The 15,130-nt window shown below is 43.6% G+C and overlaps 1 protein-coding gene across 1 annotated transcript in view; it reads left to right on the top strand.

Moving 5' to 3' along the window:
* The window catches only part of HSPA14 (heat shock protein family A (Hsp70) member 14), a 209,650-nt gene that overhangs the window by 149,144 nt on the left and 45,376 nt on the right, over window positions 1–15,130 (top strand). Inside the window, exons 11-12 of the mRNA XM_085652930.1 lie at window positions 10,912–11,127; window positions 14,580–14,753. Of these exons, the coding sequence (XP_085509056.1) occupies window positions 10,912–11,127; window positions 14,580–14,753 (390 nt within the window). The remainder of the gene's footprint in view (window positions 1–10,911; window positions 11,128–14,579; window positions 14,754–15,130) is intronic.

The following is a 15,130-nucleotide window of genomic DNA, read 5'->3' as shown; positions in this document are numbered from 1 at the left end:
CAATTGGAAGCGTTTTTTCCAAATACATCTCCTGTAGAGAAACACAGGATCCTCACCATTACTTTGCCTAAAGACCTGGTCCCGGATATGGCCGATTGTGACAACTGGGGTAAGGTCTTTGCCGTGACCTATTCGAAGTGCTATGGCACTCCGTCTATGTCTGTGCTACCATCCGTCATCAAAAAGGTTCAGGAGAATCATGGTGCGGAGGCACCTATTGAATTGGGAATGAGGCTTGTCGACAGCTTCGATGTGGTATGCTCCATGGTAATGGGCAACTTCAAAGGAGATGCCATGCAGTTCCAAGTTGCAAATGTGATGGACCGCGTGGATGACCTCGACAAGCCCAAAGAGTTCGCTAAAGTAATTGCGAAGGCATATAGGACCGTGGGTCGTAGTGCCTTGGGTGTAAACCCAACTGTGATCATTCCTGATATAGTACAGCAAACTAAGGTGAGTTTGTCTACGAAAGACGAACGCCCCAACTTTCCTAAACAAAGTTGGAGAGCTAAGAAACAGGGGAAACAACAACAGAAACAGGGGTCACGTCCTGCCTCACCGGTACAGTCGTCTACCGAGCGCACATATGATCTGCGCGATCGATCTCGTATTAAGTCACCTGATAGATTTCAGGTTTCTGAACAACGCTCTCCTCGTTTTTCACAGAAAACATCGGCTTCACAATCCGGTGGCGGAGACCGTGGGAAAGGAAGGGGTGCTCCGAGTCGTGAGCAGCCCCGCCAGTCGGACGGCAAAGGCAAGCAAGACGAATCTGCACGTCAAAGACCCCGTTTCAGAAGAAGAAAGTTGCTGCACTGACAGCGAGGTATGCCTCAGACGGTACAGACGCAGCTTCAGAACCTGACATGGGCGCTAACGCTGCTAGACAGCGCGGCGGAAGTTACAGTAGTGCGACAAGCACTGCGTCCATATCTGGTGGCGACAGCAACTGATATATTCGTGAATATTGAAACTGCTGACACTCGGGTGTCTCCTCCTGATAGACTGTATAATATAGCCATTCAAATTGAAGGTGACATACAACGTACAATTCAAGGGGTTTTTTGGGATAATCTGACCACTTCCTATGATATTCTATTGGCGGAGGCAGATTGGCCCCCGGCTTTCGTTTTGGATGCTCCTAGAGGGGAGGAGGCATTCCTCCCGTCCTTTGCGCACACAGTGCCTAAGGTCCTAGCTAAAAAGTACGCCGCTCAATGGGCTCAGGTGCAAGCGCCTGCGTTATATCGGAATCAGGTTGGCTGGGATAAATTGTCTCCCGGCCATGAGATTCCGTTGCGGACAACGCCCCAACCACAACCCCAATACCCCATGCGTCGCGAAGCTAGACCTCACGTCGCGTCGATCCTTGAACAATTGGAATATCAGGGAGTAATCGAAACAATTATGTCACCTATGAATAATCCTTTGTTCACTGTGACGAAGCCTGACGGGTCGTACCGCCTAGTTTTGGATTACCGGCACCTAAACTCTCATTGCCGGACCTGTGCAGTACAAAACACCCACAGTTCGGCTCTCGTCGATAGTCTCGTGAGAAAAAGGTTTAAAACCACACTTGACATTTCCAATGGCTTTTACAGCCATAACCTGTCCTCTCTTAGTAGTGAGTGGACGGCGTTAACCTCTGGTGGCAAACAAAAACAATTAAAAAGATTACCAATGGGCTATAAAAACAGCCCTGGAGTCTTTGCCGCTCGCGTGGTCTCTCTCTTAGAGGGTGTAGACCCTGATGCGTACTCGTATGTGGATGACATTTATCTCACAGATGACGAGTTGGACCCGCATCTCCGACGCGTTGATCGCATTATTGTTTTGTTTGCAGACTTCAGCTACAAATTCAACTTTGCGAAGTCTCACATTGCGGAATATACAGTGTTGTTCTTGGGGTACAAACTCAACAATGAAGGTCGAGGATTGGCTCCGCACTTTCTAGAGAAGTGCGCATGCCTCCGTGCTCCTACGTCACTAAAGAAATTACAATCTCTGCTGGGTTTTCTGAATTTCGGTCGAACTTACATCCCAGATTATGCCCAGCGTATCAAGCCGCTTTATGCCTTGGTACAACCTACTTTTTCCAAATCTTGTTGGCTGCCAGAGCATTCAGCTATATTGCAGTCATTGCAAGCTGATCTTCTTGCTTCTAAATACTTACTGACGCGTGATAACCACACTAACCTAGTCATAAGAATTGTGCCTGGCGCGGTGGGTTTCACATACTTAACGTTCAATGAGGGCGACACCGTCCCCATTGCTTACAAATCTCACTTGTACACTTTGGCTGAACTGCGATTTTCCGCTGTCGAGAAAGTTCTAACGGCAGTGCAGATGGCGATTCTGAAAGAACGAGCGCTATCACAAGGTAAACGCATGTTGGTGGTAACACCATATCCTGCCCTTGAGGTGGTGACAAAAGCAAGTGTACCGAATTCTAAGGCTTTGTATCCAAGGTGGATACAATGGGCCACTTCCTTGACATCGCCGGACGTCTCATATATCTTTGACGCGGCACTTCAGACTCCGGAGTTTTTGCAGTATGAATTCGTTCATCCGGCTCCTCTGTCCTTGCGCCCGCTCGAGGATTACCATTGTGTCATATACACTGACGGTTCTGCGCAACCGGCAACTGGATCAAAGCACGCCTATTCAGCGGCTTGCGCAATTGTGGTCGGTACTTTCGTAAATGGAGAATTCCAGTCCGATGTCGTGCATACGCAGTCATTGGGTGATTGTACCGCGCAGTTGGCGGAGCTTCGTGCTCTAGTGCTAGCGCTAGAGTTTGCTGATCCCCGAGTCACTACCCTTATAGTGAGTGACTCCTTTTATTGTGTTCAATCTTACAACGACAATCTACATTTTTGGTCTCAGAATGACTACCATGATTCCAAAGGTAGCACGATTAAGCATAAACTGCTTTGGGTTCGAGTGGCAGATCTTAAAGAACTTCTGCCTTCTCGTGAATGTAATTCACACTCTTGGTCACCAACGAGTTGGTGTCCATGCTGTCGGCAACAGCCTAGCTGACGAGGCAGCAAAAACAGCAGTGGCGACTTACTTAGTAGCAGCAGTTACAAGATCCAAAAGTAAGATCGATGATGACATCTTGGCAGCTATTGCTGCTACAGAGCAAGGAACAAAGCCACCCAGAGGTTTCCCTGCTCGTTACCATTATCGCTTAAGTCCTGATAAAGTCCCATTAGTGAGGATTAATGACGTTGGTGACAGATTGATTCCCAACGCGGACTGCAGACCTTCTTTGATATTAGCGGCTCACGAGGGCATGGCCTCCGCGCATGCCGGCGTTGCAGCTACTATATCTCTGCTACAACAACGTTACTGGTGGTGCGGTTTGTACAAACAAGCCAGGGCTTATGTTCTTAATTGTGACATTTGCCAGCAGATTAAACCTTCAACTGCGGCTCGCCCACCACAAACTCAGTTGTATATATCTAATAAGCCAATGGGTTGTGTTTATTTAGATCATTGCGGTCCATTTACCTCTGATGCTGCGTACAAATACATCTTTGTTGCAGTTGATTCGTGCACACGTTTTCTGTGGGTGTGGCCACAAAGGAGTGCTGATTCTCGCACTGTCATAAAAGATTTGCGTGTCTTTGTTGGGAGTTTTGCATGTGGTACCTTTCATTCTGATCGGGGCCCTGCTTTCGCCTCTAAGGCGTACAAAGAAGCCATGAGAAATGTGGGGGTCCAAGTCAAATGTTCATCTCCATACCGGCCTGAGGGTAATAGTGTAGTGGAGCGAATGAACCGGGACTTAAAGCAATCTTTGACAGCCAGAGTTTTGGGTACTGGCCGGAACAGGCTAGCCCACTTGTATGACGTGCAACGTGCACTTAATAATCTCCCTAGAAGGTGTCTGGGTGGGCGGACCCCATACATGATGCTCTTTGGTGTAAGAATGTTTGTCCCAGACCTTGACGGTCTAGACATGGCGGCGTCCGCCGCATCCTTTGACGTAGATGAACACTGTGCTGTATTGCAGAATCTTCAAGAAGCCAGAGACCGTCTAGCCTTATTTGACTTTAATTCAGGAATTAAAGTCTGAAAGTCTGAAATTGAATTCTGCTGTGTGGCTTGTACATGGGTTGATCACGTTACCGTTCCCCCTGTTTAAATTTAGTTCGTGCATGAAACATTATGCTCTAGGCAGATATGAACAACTCGGTACTGCCTTCCTGCACGAAGTTTGGTCACTCCCATTCACTTATAGATGTGTGAGAGAGGGCAAGTAGGTTTACTTGAAAGGTGAAGAGTGCACTTCCACTCCGGATCACTCTGTTGTGTGTAGGCACATTCAATTGCATGGTGCATGTAATGTGCACGTCCCTAATTTAGCTTGCGTCCTGAAAGGGATTTCTGTGCCAGTTATAACGCCGTCTTTTACGCTGCTGGCTAACGGTAGTTATTTGCTATTAAGTAATGAAGCTTGCTGTGGGATGTTAGTGGGGATTCCCTACATAGTGACTGTATCACGGAGAGTAGTTTGCTGTAATAACGTCCTTTTCCCACCCCGCATGGCCGGCTCGATGTATCCATCTGGCCTTCCATTCCAACCTTGAAAGCAGAGTTCAACAAGATGAGCAGAATAAGAGCTCTATTGTCTCAAAAAGAAGTCGCGTTGACTTCATCCCGGGAAACATTTGTCCTTCACGTAGCAAACACCCGCACTGAGGTGCAAGCGCTTTTGAATACTGATCTCCCACTTCATTTTGGGACCCTGATTCAGACTATCTTTAATGCCTCGTCAACAAGTGGCATAGCTCATTTTTTTTAAATTGTGGGCTCCGGCCTCGTGACCTCTTTTCAAACTATTTTTGGTGTGATCCCGGACTTTTTTCATTCTATTTTTTCCAGCGTCTTCGGAGGTCTCCCTTTACTTCTCGTCCTCATAGCTGGAATACTTTTGTTGGTCTGCGCCGTGCGCTATGGCTGCACAGCTTGCGTCACACGACAACATGTCCCGGCTGCTCCATCTTCGTAACCGGATGCTTGAATACTATGGCACTTTACCACTGGCAACTCTGAGCGTTGCCTATGGATTGTTCTTCCGGTTTCCCTACTTTACTTGTGTGCAGCCCGTCTTTCATTGCCTAGATTGTCCGTTCCAATGGGCTCTGGATTTGTGTCTGTCGAACTCGGTGTCTCCTGCCCCGGATTATGATCGGCTGATGAGCCCCTTAGTGGCTCATGAGTTGGACTGTTCTGGCGTCGGGATTATGGCCTGTGGAGCAGCACATGGAGTCCTTGGGAATTGGGACATCGGAACGGCTGCGATTGACTTCTTAGCAAGAAGTTATCTTGAAGAACACGCCAGTTGTCCTCGTCTGGTGCTGGAGGCTCCGGTGGTTGAGGAGCATGTATGTTCCTTCCCCGTCCAGAACTGGATGGCAGATAATTTTGCGGAACGTTCCAATGATTTCCTCTTGGAAGCTGTTGCAACTTATTGTGCTTATACATTGATGGATTGACTTTTGCCCTTTCATTTTCTCCTACGTCCTTCAATGATGTTTTTTTTAATCCTTTAATGGGTTTTTTTCAATCCTTTTTTATATTTTTTCTTTAGTTTTATCTTCGAACTTTTTCACTTACGTTATATGGACTTACAGTTCATGCCCTTGGTTCCGTTCTATTAAACTTGAACTCTGCGTTCTTGCAAGTGCGCCCCTACTGGTTAGTGGTCCGATCAAGGGGGGGTGTAGTGAAGATCGTTATCTATATATGTACAATGCTAAGTTAGCACGACCGCGTTAGATGTTAGAAAGCCATCTTGCCGCTTTTGCTGCTTTTGCACACGACACTGTAGTCACATGTTATTAAATTGAGAAATGCTTACTCGACTTTGCTTCACATGAGAACTGTCTGTTGTTCACATCCCAAACAGTGAGCTACGACCTTGGTCTGTACACAGTGTAAAGAAACAGTCTGGGTCGCTAGACGGTGCATGTTGTTGGGTTCAGGTTGATCGGCCCACTAGTTTAGCCATAACACGCACGCAGCTGCAAATACCTGAAAGTCGAGTGCTTTTAATATTGCAGTGTTACATGTTTTCATTACATTCGGAAGAAGAGCTTTCCCAGGAGCAGAACATAGCTGATCCTGTGATGTGAACTCACTGAGCTGATCTTTACGGTATGGGGTTCCCCATTCAAGCCTAGAGACCTTTTACTAGTCTAATAATAATACTATTAGTTTGTTAGAGAAAGGAAGGTGCTTAGATCCACAGTCATTTTAGTATGATTACTCCTTTCATTTTCTATGGTTTGGAACTATGCTGATTGTTTTGATTTTAATAGTTTGTCTGCTTATGTTAGCCAAACTGCTGCATCTTAGGACACGAGGTTTATAAAATAAACTCTTTAAACTTTACCGTGTCTCTGTTTATTCTGTTGTGGACTGATATGAGAATAATTACGAACAGGTATTTCTGATTCCCACCATTCCTGAGAAATATACTAAGTCGCTTGTTCTGGGTTGTCTATACATTGGGACCGCCGAGCTAAACCTCGGATAACGAATGGGACACTGATGCTGGCCAGATAAGGGGTTCTGGGTTCTGGGTTCTGAGGTGAGTTTTTGGTACACCACAATTCACTGAGGGCCTGGGTTCCTGTGCATAGTTCTGTGCATAAGCAGAATCCCTGCAACATTCCGGGACGGCAGTTCCACCCTTTAACAGGAGAAAGATCTGGGAAGAGCGTACAGAGTTCCAATGACCCAAATGAAGTGCAGAGTTCACCTGCGGGTGAGCTTTCACAATGGGCCCACACTTCGGGCTTTTGCATTTTTCAATAAATCCTGGGGGTGGGGGCAGAGGATCAGATAGACTGACTAGTCCTGTAAAGTGCTTTGTGATGCAATAATAGTGATTTTTCAAATTGTCTGCTCTCATAGCATCAGTATATAAGCTCTCTCTAACCATTTATCCAATTCCACATTTCTATGCATGGTCTTGACTATAAGCCCAGCTGCAAAATGACTGCAGTGCTACCAGAGCTGGTTACCACCAGCACTGCTGCAGGAGGGTGGCGGTAGGGAGGACATGAAACCAAGGTAAGAGCATGGGCTCGGGAAACTATGAGGGCTCAGTACGTTTTGAGCTCAAGGTTGCATAAGACCTAGAGCCGAACTTAAGCCAAGCATCTGTCTCGGTGGCTCATCCACCTCTAATTGAAAATATATAAGTATTACAAGACGAAGAGACAGAGAAACCTGAAGGAAGAATTAACTTCCTGTCTAAGAGGAATGAAGAATTTCCACAGCCATTTCCAAACACATGGAAGGAATAAGGGTTTCATATACATTTAGTTGGTCTAGCCATGAAAATGTCATTGTGGCTACTTGATTTAAATATATCTGCATTTTTTGCTGACATTTTTCTTGGCTTCTGCATACAGGGTCCAGTAACCATCTAACTCTAAAAAAAATAAAAATGGCCCTAAAAATTGCCTGAATTTATGTGTTAGCAGTGTAAATAAATAGTGAATTAGTATAATTGGCATGCATTCAATCACATATAATTCCTTCTTGTTTACCAGTGTATATTCAACAAGGAGAGCGAAGCGAAAGCATAACGTTAATGACTCATGAGCAAAATAAGGAGGTTATTCTTCAAAGGCAGGGGTGAATATAGCTACCTTACAACAGACTGGTGAGACAGAATCAGTTACAGTATAGTTTAACAAAAAGAACATTGCATATATTTTTCACACAACACTGTGACTAACTTCACTGCTTTTGGCAAAGAGTGAGGAAAACGGCATAGGACCATATCAAATAAGATTGGCGTGTTCTTGCAGTCAATCCTTGCACTGATGCTCCAATAAGGCTGCATTGTTTGAAGCACAGCATAGGGCAGAGGTGATCATCCACTATCGAGCTTAGGTTTTATACTGAGAGCATATCATTCGGTTACACATTCCTATGCCTAGACAAACTCAGAAGGACTTCATACTTTGGATGTGTATGCATTACACTTTTTTCCTTGTTAACTCCTGCTTCAGAGATGCATTATTTCTTTTGACAAAGTTCGATATGGCTGACTTTGTAGCTCAGACTATGCAACAATACCTATGAGTATTTGTGCTGATTGCCCAAATAACCCTCCCGTTGGTGCAAAGCAATGCACACCACTTTTTGGGCTAAGAACAGAGCTCAAATCAATGCATTGGTACTTTCCACAGCAAACAGTATGTTGACCTTCCTTGTAATGGTGTTACTCAGGGCCACGGATATGAGGTCTTGAAATTGCAGATGTATAAATTGAACACTGCGGCTTATTTATCAAAGTAAATTATTCAGCCTCTACACCTACCTTTTAGCCCTTGCCTTTTAAAGAGGCTAATATGGCATGCCTTTCTGTAGCATGATCTAAACCTTGTTCTCCTCCCCCAGTAAGGTGCCAAATTGCACTGCGCACTAAGCTTGCTACGGGGACAACACTTTTTCGACTCTGCACCAGCCTACTTACTAGTGGTGCAGGCCTTTCCTTTCCCACAGCTCCACCAGACAGGGAATCTGAGCAGATTGATGCTTTGGGCAAATGTCTGCTTTCATCTGCCAGTTTGGCTCTTGGTTTCTTGAATGCAGTGTGTCTCTTAGGCTGTCCTATTCATGCACTTTGGGACATGGTGAGTTATTTTTTGGCTGCCTTTCCTGAAGAGTTCAGAATTTCCTTCACAAAGTCAGACATTCAGGTTGTGGCCAGTATGCACTTTGGGCTGTCCTGTACTGATAGCACCATGAACACAGCGTGGTCATTGATTGCTACACCTGAATGCTCTGTGATGTCCAGCTTTCTTTAATTGGCATGCTTTTTGATGCCACCATGCTGTTTTGTGATTAGTTTGATTTGGCTCCACAGACCTTCAAAGACAGCAAGGTTGGATGGTTCTGAGTCATCTTGGTCTCCTGGCCATGTGCATCCTCCAGGTGCATCATGCCTGCTGGCATATGCAGGCTCTGCTGTGGACCCTTAAGCTACAGTGATCCCAGCACTGGGGAGCATTTCGGAGATACATGTGCCCGGGATCTTCAGCAGTGGATGTTTGATACCAGTTTGACTTGTGGTAGACACATTTCTTCACCTTGCTGAAAGCTCACGGTGGTGACTGTGTGTTCTGCCTGAGCTGAGCAGGGATGGCATGCACCTGGATGATCAGAGTACTGTGGCCTCCGATGGAGCAGTGACATCACACCAGTCTTTTTGAGCCAGCCAGCTAGCCCACAAGGCCTTTTTGCCCTCTGTCAAGGGCAGGTCTGTCCAGATCCTGACAAATAATTCGACCGCCATGTGGTACTTCAACAAGCATAGTGGTGTCGATTCTCGTTCTTTGTCTGGAGGCTACACGACTATGGTGGTGGCTCGATCCACACAGGATTTCTCTGACAGTCAGTCATTTAGCCATCTCTCTCATATCCACAGCTTACGTATGGGCATCCTTCTGCATCAGTTATTATGCTCCAGTGGGATCTTAGCTTGGTTGTTATGTTTTTGATGGGCACTCCTTTTAAGCTCATGCACAGTTGTTCCCTTAGCTCATTGACTCTTGAAATAGTCTTCCTTTTTGCGATTACTTCTGTGTGTCACAGCATTGAGTTGTAGGTGCGCTCTGTGCAACCTTCGTATACCAACTTCTTTCCAAACAAATGGGTGCTTAGGACTAAGACATTATTTCTCTCTAAGGTGGTGTGTCCCTTCCTAGTTCAGCAGTTCATCACGCTCTGTGTTTTTTTTCTTAATTACTTCCCTCTAAGAAAGAGGTGAGGCTGCGCCTTCTGGCTCCTAATCGGGTCCTTCTTTTCTATATTGATAGGACTAAGGACCACCGGGTGGAGAAACCACTCTTCATAGGATTCACTGGTGCAAAGTAAGGTGAGGCCATACAGAAAAGGCCCTTATCTCAGTGGTTTACCCTTTGTATCAAACTTCCTTAAGGCCTTCAGGCTCATTACATCACAGCGAAAACTGCTGCTATGGCCTTGGCTAGGGGCCTACTGGTGTTGGACAACTGCCAGGAGATTACATAGGCGCTTATCCACACTCTCACCATGAGTTACTGCATAGATTCTTTGGTCCAGAGAGAGAGACATTTTGCCTACTCAATCCTGCAGGATATCCTGGCACAAAAGTCACTCCTCAGATCAACTTCTTACTTTGGGTTCTGCTTTGGTATCAATTAATGTAAAATATATATTTTGACGTATCCACTAAAGTCCAAGTTATTTACTTTTGGTACTGTTCTTTGTGGTGTATGTTTTATCTACAGCTAATTCCTCCCTGTCCACACTCATCATTCTGTGGAGTGACCTTTCGGTGCTTACTTCTAAGTTAGATATTTCACTGTTTAATGCCTGAATTCTGAGGGCACAAAATGCGTAAGAGAGAACTGACAGCAGCACGCAGGGGTGATGGCTATATGCAGCTCTGTTGTCCGATCCGAAGACAGTGCAGAGTCGACGTGGAGACTGACTGGGCAGCCTGTTAGTGCGCCACAGCTGTTGCAGAGGTTTCTGGATTCAGTCTGGTGTCTCGGAGGATACAAAAGATGAGGAATCGGCAGGTAAGAGTATCCACCAGAAGGAACTTATGGAAGTTTAGTAACTTGTTCTCTGTGCCGAATCAGAATGAGCACCCTCATAAAAATGTACATTATTGCATCAAGTACTAAAATCAATGGATTAAATAAAGCTTAAAAGATATCGGCTGGACCAGTTGATTATGATCTTTTCCGTGAAATGCAATTTAATAAAGCTATTAGTCTCTCTAAGCACAAGAATGGAAATGCATTTTTTTTAATACACTATCCGTGATGAAATGATAATGCTTTTCCAATTTAAACCACTTGAGATTTTGAAATCACTTTTTCTTTCCAGGTCGTGCTATGTGGAGGATCTGCTAGAATCCCAAAACTGCAGCAGCTGATTAAAGATCTTTTTCCAGATGTGGAGTTGCTGAACTCTATACCTCCTGACGAGGTCATTCCCATTGGTGCTGCAATTGAAGCTGGCCTTTTGCTTGGTAAAGATAACCTGTCATGGGAAGTTGAAACTCAAACTATTGAGTGTTCTGCCAGAGATATTTTTGTTAAGGTGAGGAGTAACACAGGTTTTTGTTCTCTTAATGAGTTTTGCCCTCTTTTTAAATTCCATCAACTTGATGTTCAACAATTTCATAACCAAAGTTCAATGTTCTGTGGTGTGGAGCACCCATCTTTGTCATGTTTGTTAACTGATGGTGATTTTTGTTATTGTTGAAACCTCCTAAATCGGTTCACCTCTCAGGTGCAACAAATCTTCAAAAGGTAAGCCCTGTGTATTAGATTTCAAATAGTGTAAGATTAAGATAACAGTAAATAAAGTGGCACATAAAACATTTTATCACCAAGCTGCCTTTTTTTCTAGGCAGATGTTTTATCAAACAGTCAAGGTACTTGCAGATGAGCAAAATGAAATTGTTAAGCTTTACAAGAGACTTTTTTGGATATAAAGTGACTCAATCTAAAGTTACTTCTGCTCAGTAGGCATTCCAGTCACACTAGAAACGAACTTGGATAAAACGGGCTACAATATTCACTAAAGAGAGAGTAGCAGTACTTGCAGCATTTTAGTGTACAACAGAATATATAAACCATGTTAAAGGTAAATAGTGTTTCTCCTTTCAAAACTGGTGGTGGTGGGAACCGACTTACTGGTAGGTTAGAGCAAGGTTATCTTAGCAACAGACAGTGCACACATTTCTCTCCTTTCTCTCAGGCCAGTTTATGATATTTAACATGGTCCATCATAACCTTCTGAAATCGGTAACACCATTCAACAACTTGTTTTAAAATGGTCTAGTGCCTTTTTTACCCAAGAAGAGTTGATTTCTCTTCTAACACATATCCTATTCCTCCAGAAGGCTCCATTGTTTGAAGCAAATATTCCATTCTAGATTTACATGCAGTGCATACTTCTGTCATCTATAAAGACTTCCTCATATGTCACCCTGAAGCCCACTCTCCATTGGGTCGCATTCTCCCAATCTCCAATATGTTTTATTCATCATTGGGGCTAGATGTAAGATGCTGTGTTCCAGTGAAAAACAAAGGAGTCTTTTCTGGCGCAGAAAAGCTGCATTGGGATATTGGTGTTAAATAGGACCAAAAAGAAGAGACCCCCGTTTCCTGATATAAGACAACCTGCTTATCTCGGTGTATGAGAATGACTGGAGCTTGGAGTTTGAAAATATGTAAAATTACATATTTAAGTTCTACCTCTGTTGCAGTTCTTACTATTGCTGTAAAAACCTAGATCATATCTAAAACCTTTCTTTGCCCATAGCGCTTAACAATGCTTAGTATCAATATGCCTAGATTTTCAGAGTAAATATCCTATAACATTGCAGAAACAATGGCTCTGAGCTCATTATGCCATGGTGGCAAAGGAGATTTGTCATTTGAATCCCATCCCCCTCCTCTGCCAAAGTTTTGGATCCGTTTTGAGAGCCACGTACAATAGATGACTGAAACTAGTCATTTATCTTTATTAAGTACTGAAAAAGCTAGATCCATTTATCAGTGTCACAGAGAGCTTCCCAACAAAGTCAGCAAGACATTTTCTGAACACATCTTACAAGTTCTGAAAATTGAGTTGGAATCGAAAAGTGTTTGAAAACCATCATCCTTAAGGAAACTACATATTGTGGCACCTTCAAAAGGTATACTGTATGAAACAAAAACCTTGATAAATGTCTGCCTGGATGGGGCCCGAAAATCGGGTTCAAGCCAAGGACCCTTCAAAGTTGTCAGCCTTAAGCTGGTTATTGTCCTAAAAAAGGCGACCAACCTCAAGCCGAAAACCAGTCTCTAAAATTAGACGGGACCTGACTGGGATCTCAGTAATGTCTGCACTGTCAAAAGCCAGAAGACTGGGTCAGCTCGAGCCTTGCAAGTTTGTATCACCTTTCACTATAAAAGGTCTGAAAAAACAATTTCTTTTTAAAATTTTAGGGATGGGAAAAGAAAAGGAATGAGGAGAGGAAATGAATGTACACTGTGACGTATGTGTTCTTCACATGCATCATACAATTGGAAAGAGGATTGAAATAGAAAAGAGTTTGATTACTGATTAAATGGATCCGACTGGCGTCAGATCGGAGATCTGGCTGTGATGTTTTGTTCCAAAAGAGGTCTTTATTCGAGTTGACGTCCTGTGGTGGCCGGCATCCAAGATCTGGGGATTGTCATCAGATATGTTACACATGCTTGAACGTCTCAGAGTTTGAGAAAATACATTTCTGAAAAATATAGGGCGATATGTAAAGATTTAAGGGATTGCGGTAGACCACCATGTATGTCTATGATTGCTTTTTAATTAAGCGCTCTTCTTTTTACTTTTGAAATGCAGCACATTTTGCTTAAAAGAAAATAGGATGTGTTTAAAAAACTAGATTGAAAGGATTACATTTCATTTTAAGAGTAAGCAGTGATCCTTGGGGCCACTGCCTGCTCCTAAAAAATATTTGTTTCAGCATTCACAAAAGGGAAGGGGTCTCAGGTGGACCCTTTCCCATTTGCGAATGGGTTACCACCTCCTTTGAGGTGTCAGTAAAAAATGAATGTTTTGCAGCCATGATTCAGGCCCAAAACATTCATACATACCACTGTGTTTCTGTATTTGGAACGGACACCCTAAAGAAGCTTATTCCAAATACGATTCACAAACACAAATTGCTATTCGGTAGTGTGTCACTGAATCGCAATTTGTGCTTTGTACATTTGAAAAAGGATCTTAGCGATTGAAACCTCACCGCAAAAATGTTTGGTACATTTGGCCCATACTTTTTAAGAGGTGATTCCAGGAACATTTGGACATTTCCCAGATTTAGATGGGTACCCAATTAAACCAAGATCATCCTCATCACCTTGTTTTAAAGGAGCTACAAAGGGAGCAAATACAGGTCCATAATAAGTCAACTAAGAGCCTACACTTCCTCTCCGTGATCTGTCTGAGCCAAATCAGAATCAGCAGTACATTGCGTCGCATGAAGCAGATCGGGGTGGGGGGAGGAAGGAGACAAACGTCTGTAATTATTACCAGAAGGGATCCCCCTATTAAGAGGGGTTGGATTTAGAGCCCATAAAACCACTACGTGTAATTTAGGTTGAATCAGTGCATGTTGGCACATAATGTTAGTTAATCCTTTGCCAAGAGTTTTGGTCTCCATCGTGCAAGAGTGAACAATATTTTTAAGGAACATTACTGGTCCCCATTACAGCAGACAGACCGGATCCTTTCACTGAAAATCTCACTTGCATAATAAACAACCTCTGCCTTGCAGCTCCAACCAGATCTACAAGATTAGTTGTTCAGTCAGCCTCAGTCCACACTATATCATAAGAACATTTGCATCTCAAAACAACAGTTAAGAGGTGACATTCGGTTTATTTTAAAAATATAACTTTCAAAATACGAAGTGTATGCACTGGTTTTTATAAACAAGTCACCTAGTCTGTCCTGAGGTGTGTTACAGAAATTGTGATTCATATTTTGTTGTTTCGCAGGAAGTAGATGAAAGTGGAGCTGACAAATTCACTGTGTTGTTACCATCGGGTACACCATTACCAGCACGACGACAGCATACATTACATGCGCCTGGAAGTATTTCCTCTGTTTGTCTGGAATTGTATGAGTCCATAGGAAAAACATCTCTAACAGAAGATTATAAATTTGCACAGGTGAGCCTAAATCTCTCCATTAGCTGGTTTCTATTTTGTTGTTTGCAATCGTGCTAACTTCTGAAAATGCCACCAGAGCCTTAGATAGCGCAAGTTGAGGGTGATTTCAATAAAGGTTTTCCCATACTCTGTGCCTATCATGTTTTTGTAAGCAGCATCAATTGTGTAACTGTGGCTATAGTAATTGATGGAAACAGAAGATACTAGTATCAGACCATAATTTTAAAATCCAAGCATTCAGTTGAAAAGAATTTCATATATCCAGCAATTTACCTGAAGCTTACTATGCCTACTTTAGATAAATTAAAGGGGTAGGGTCATGAATCACCATAAAAAAGCTGCTGATGATAGGATTTCTCAAAATGTGTTATGTGATG

The sequence above is a fragment of the Triturus cristatus genome, chromosome 4_1 (assembly GCF_964204655.1).
Source record: "Triturus cristatus chromosome 4_1, aTriCri1.1, whole genome shotgun sequence".
Classification (NCBI taxonomy): Eukaryota; Metazoa; Chordata; class Amphibia; order Caudata; family Salamandridae; genus Triturus; species Triturus cristatus.
Note: the sequence above shows the minus strand (reverse complement) of the source record. Positions and strands in the feature narration are given on the sequence as shown.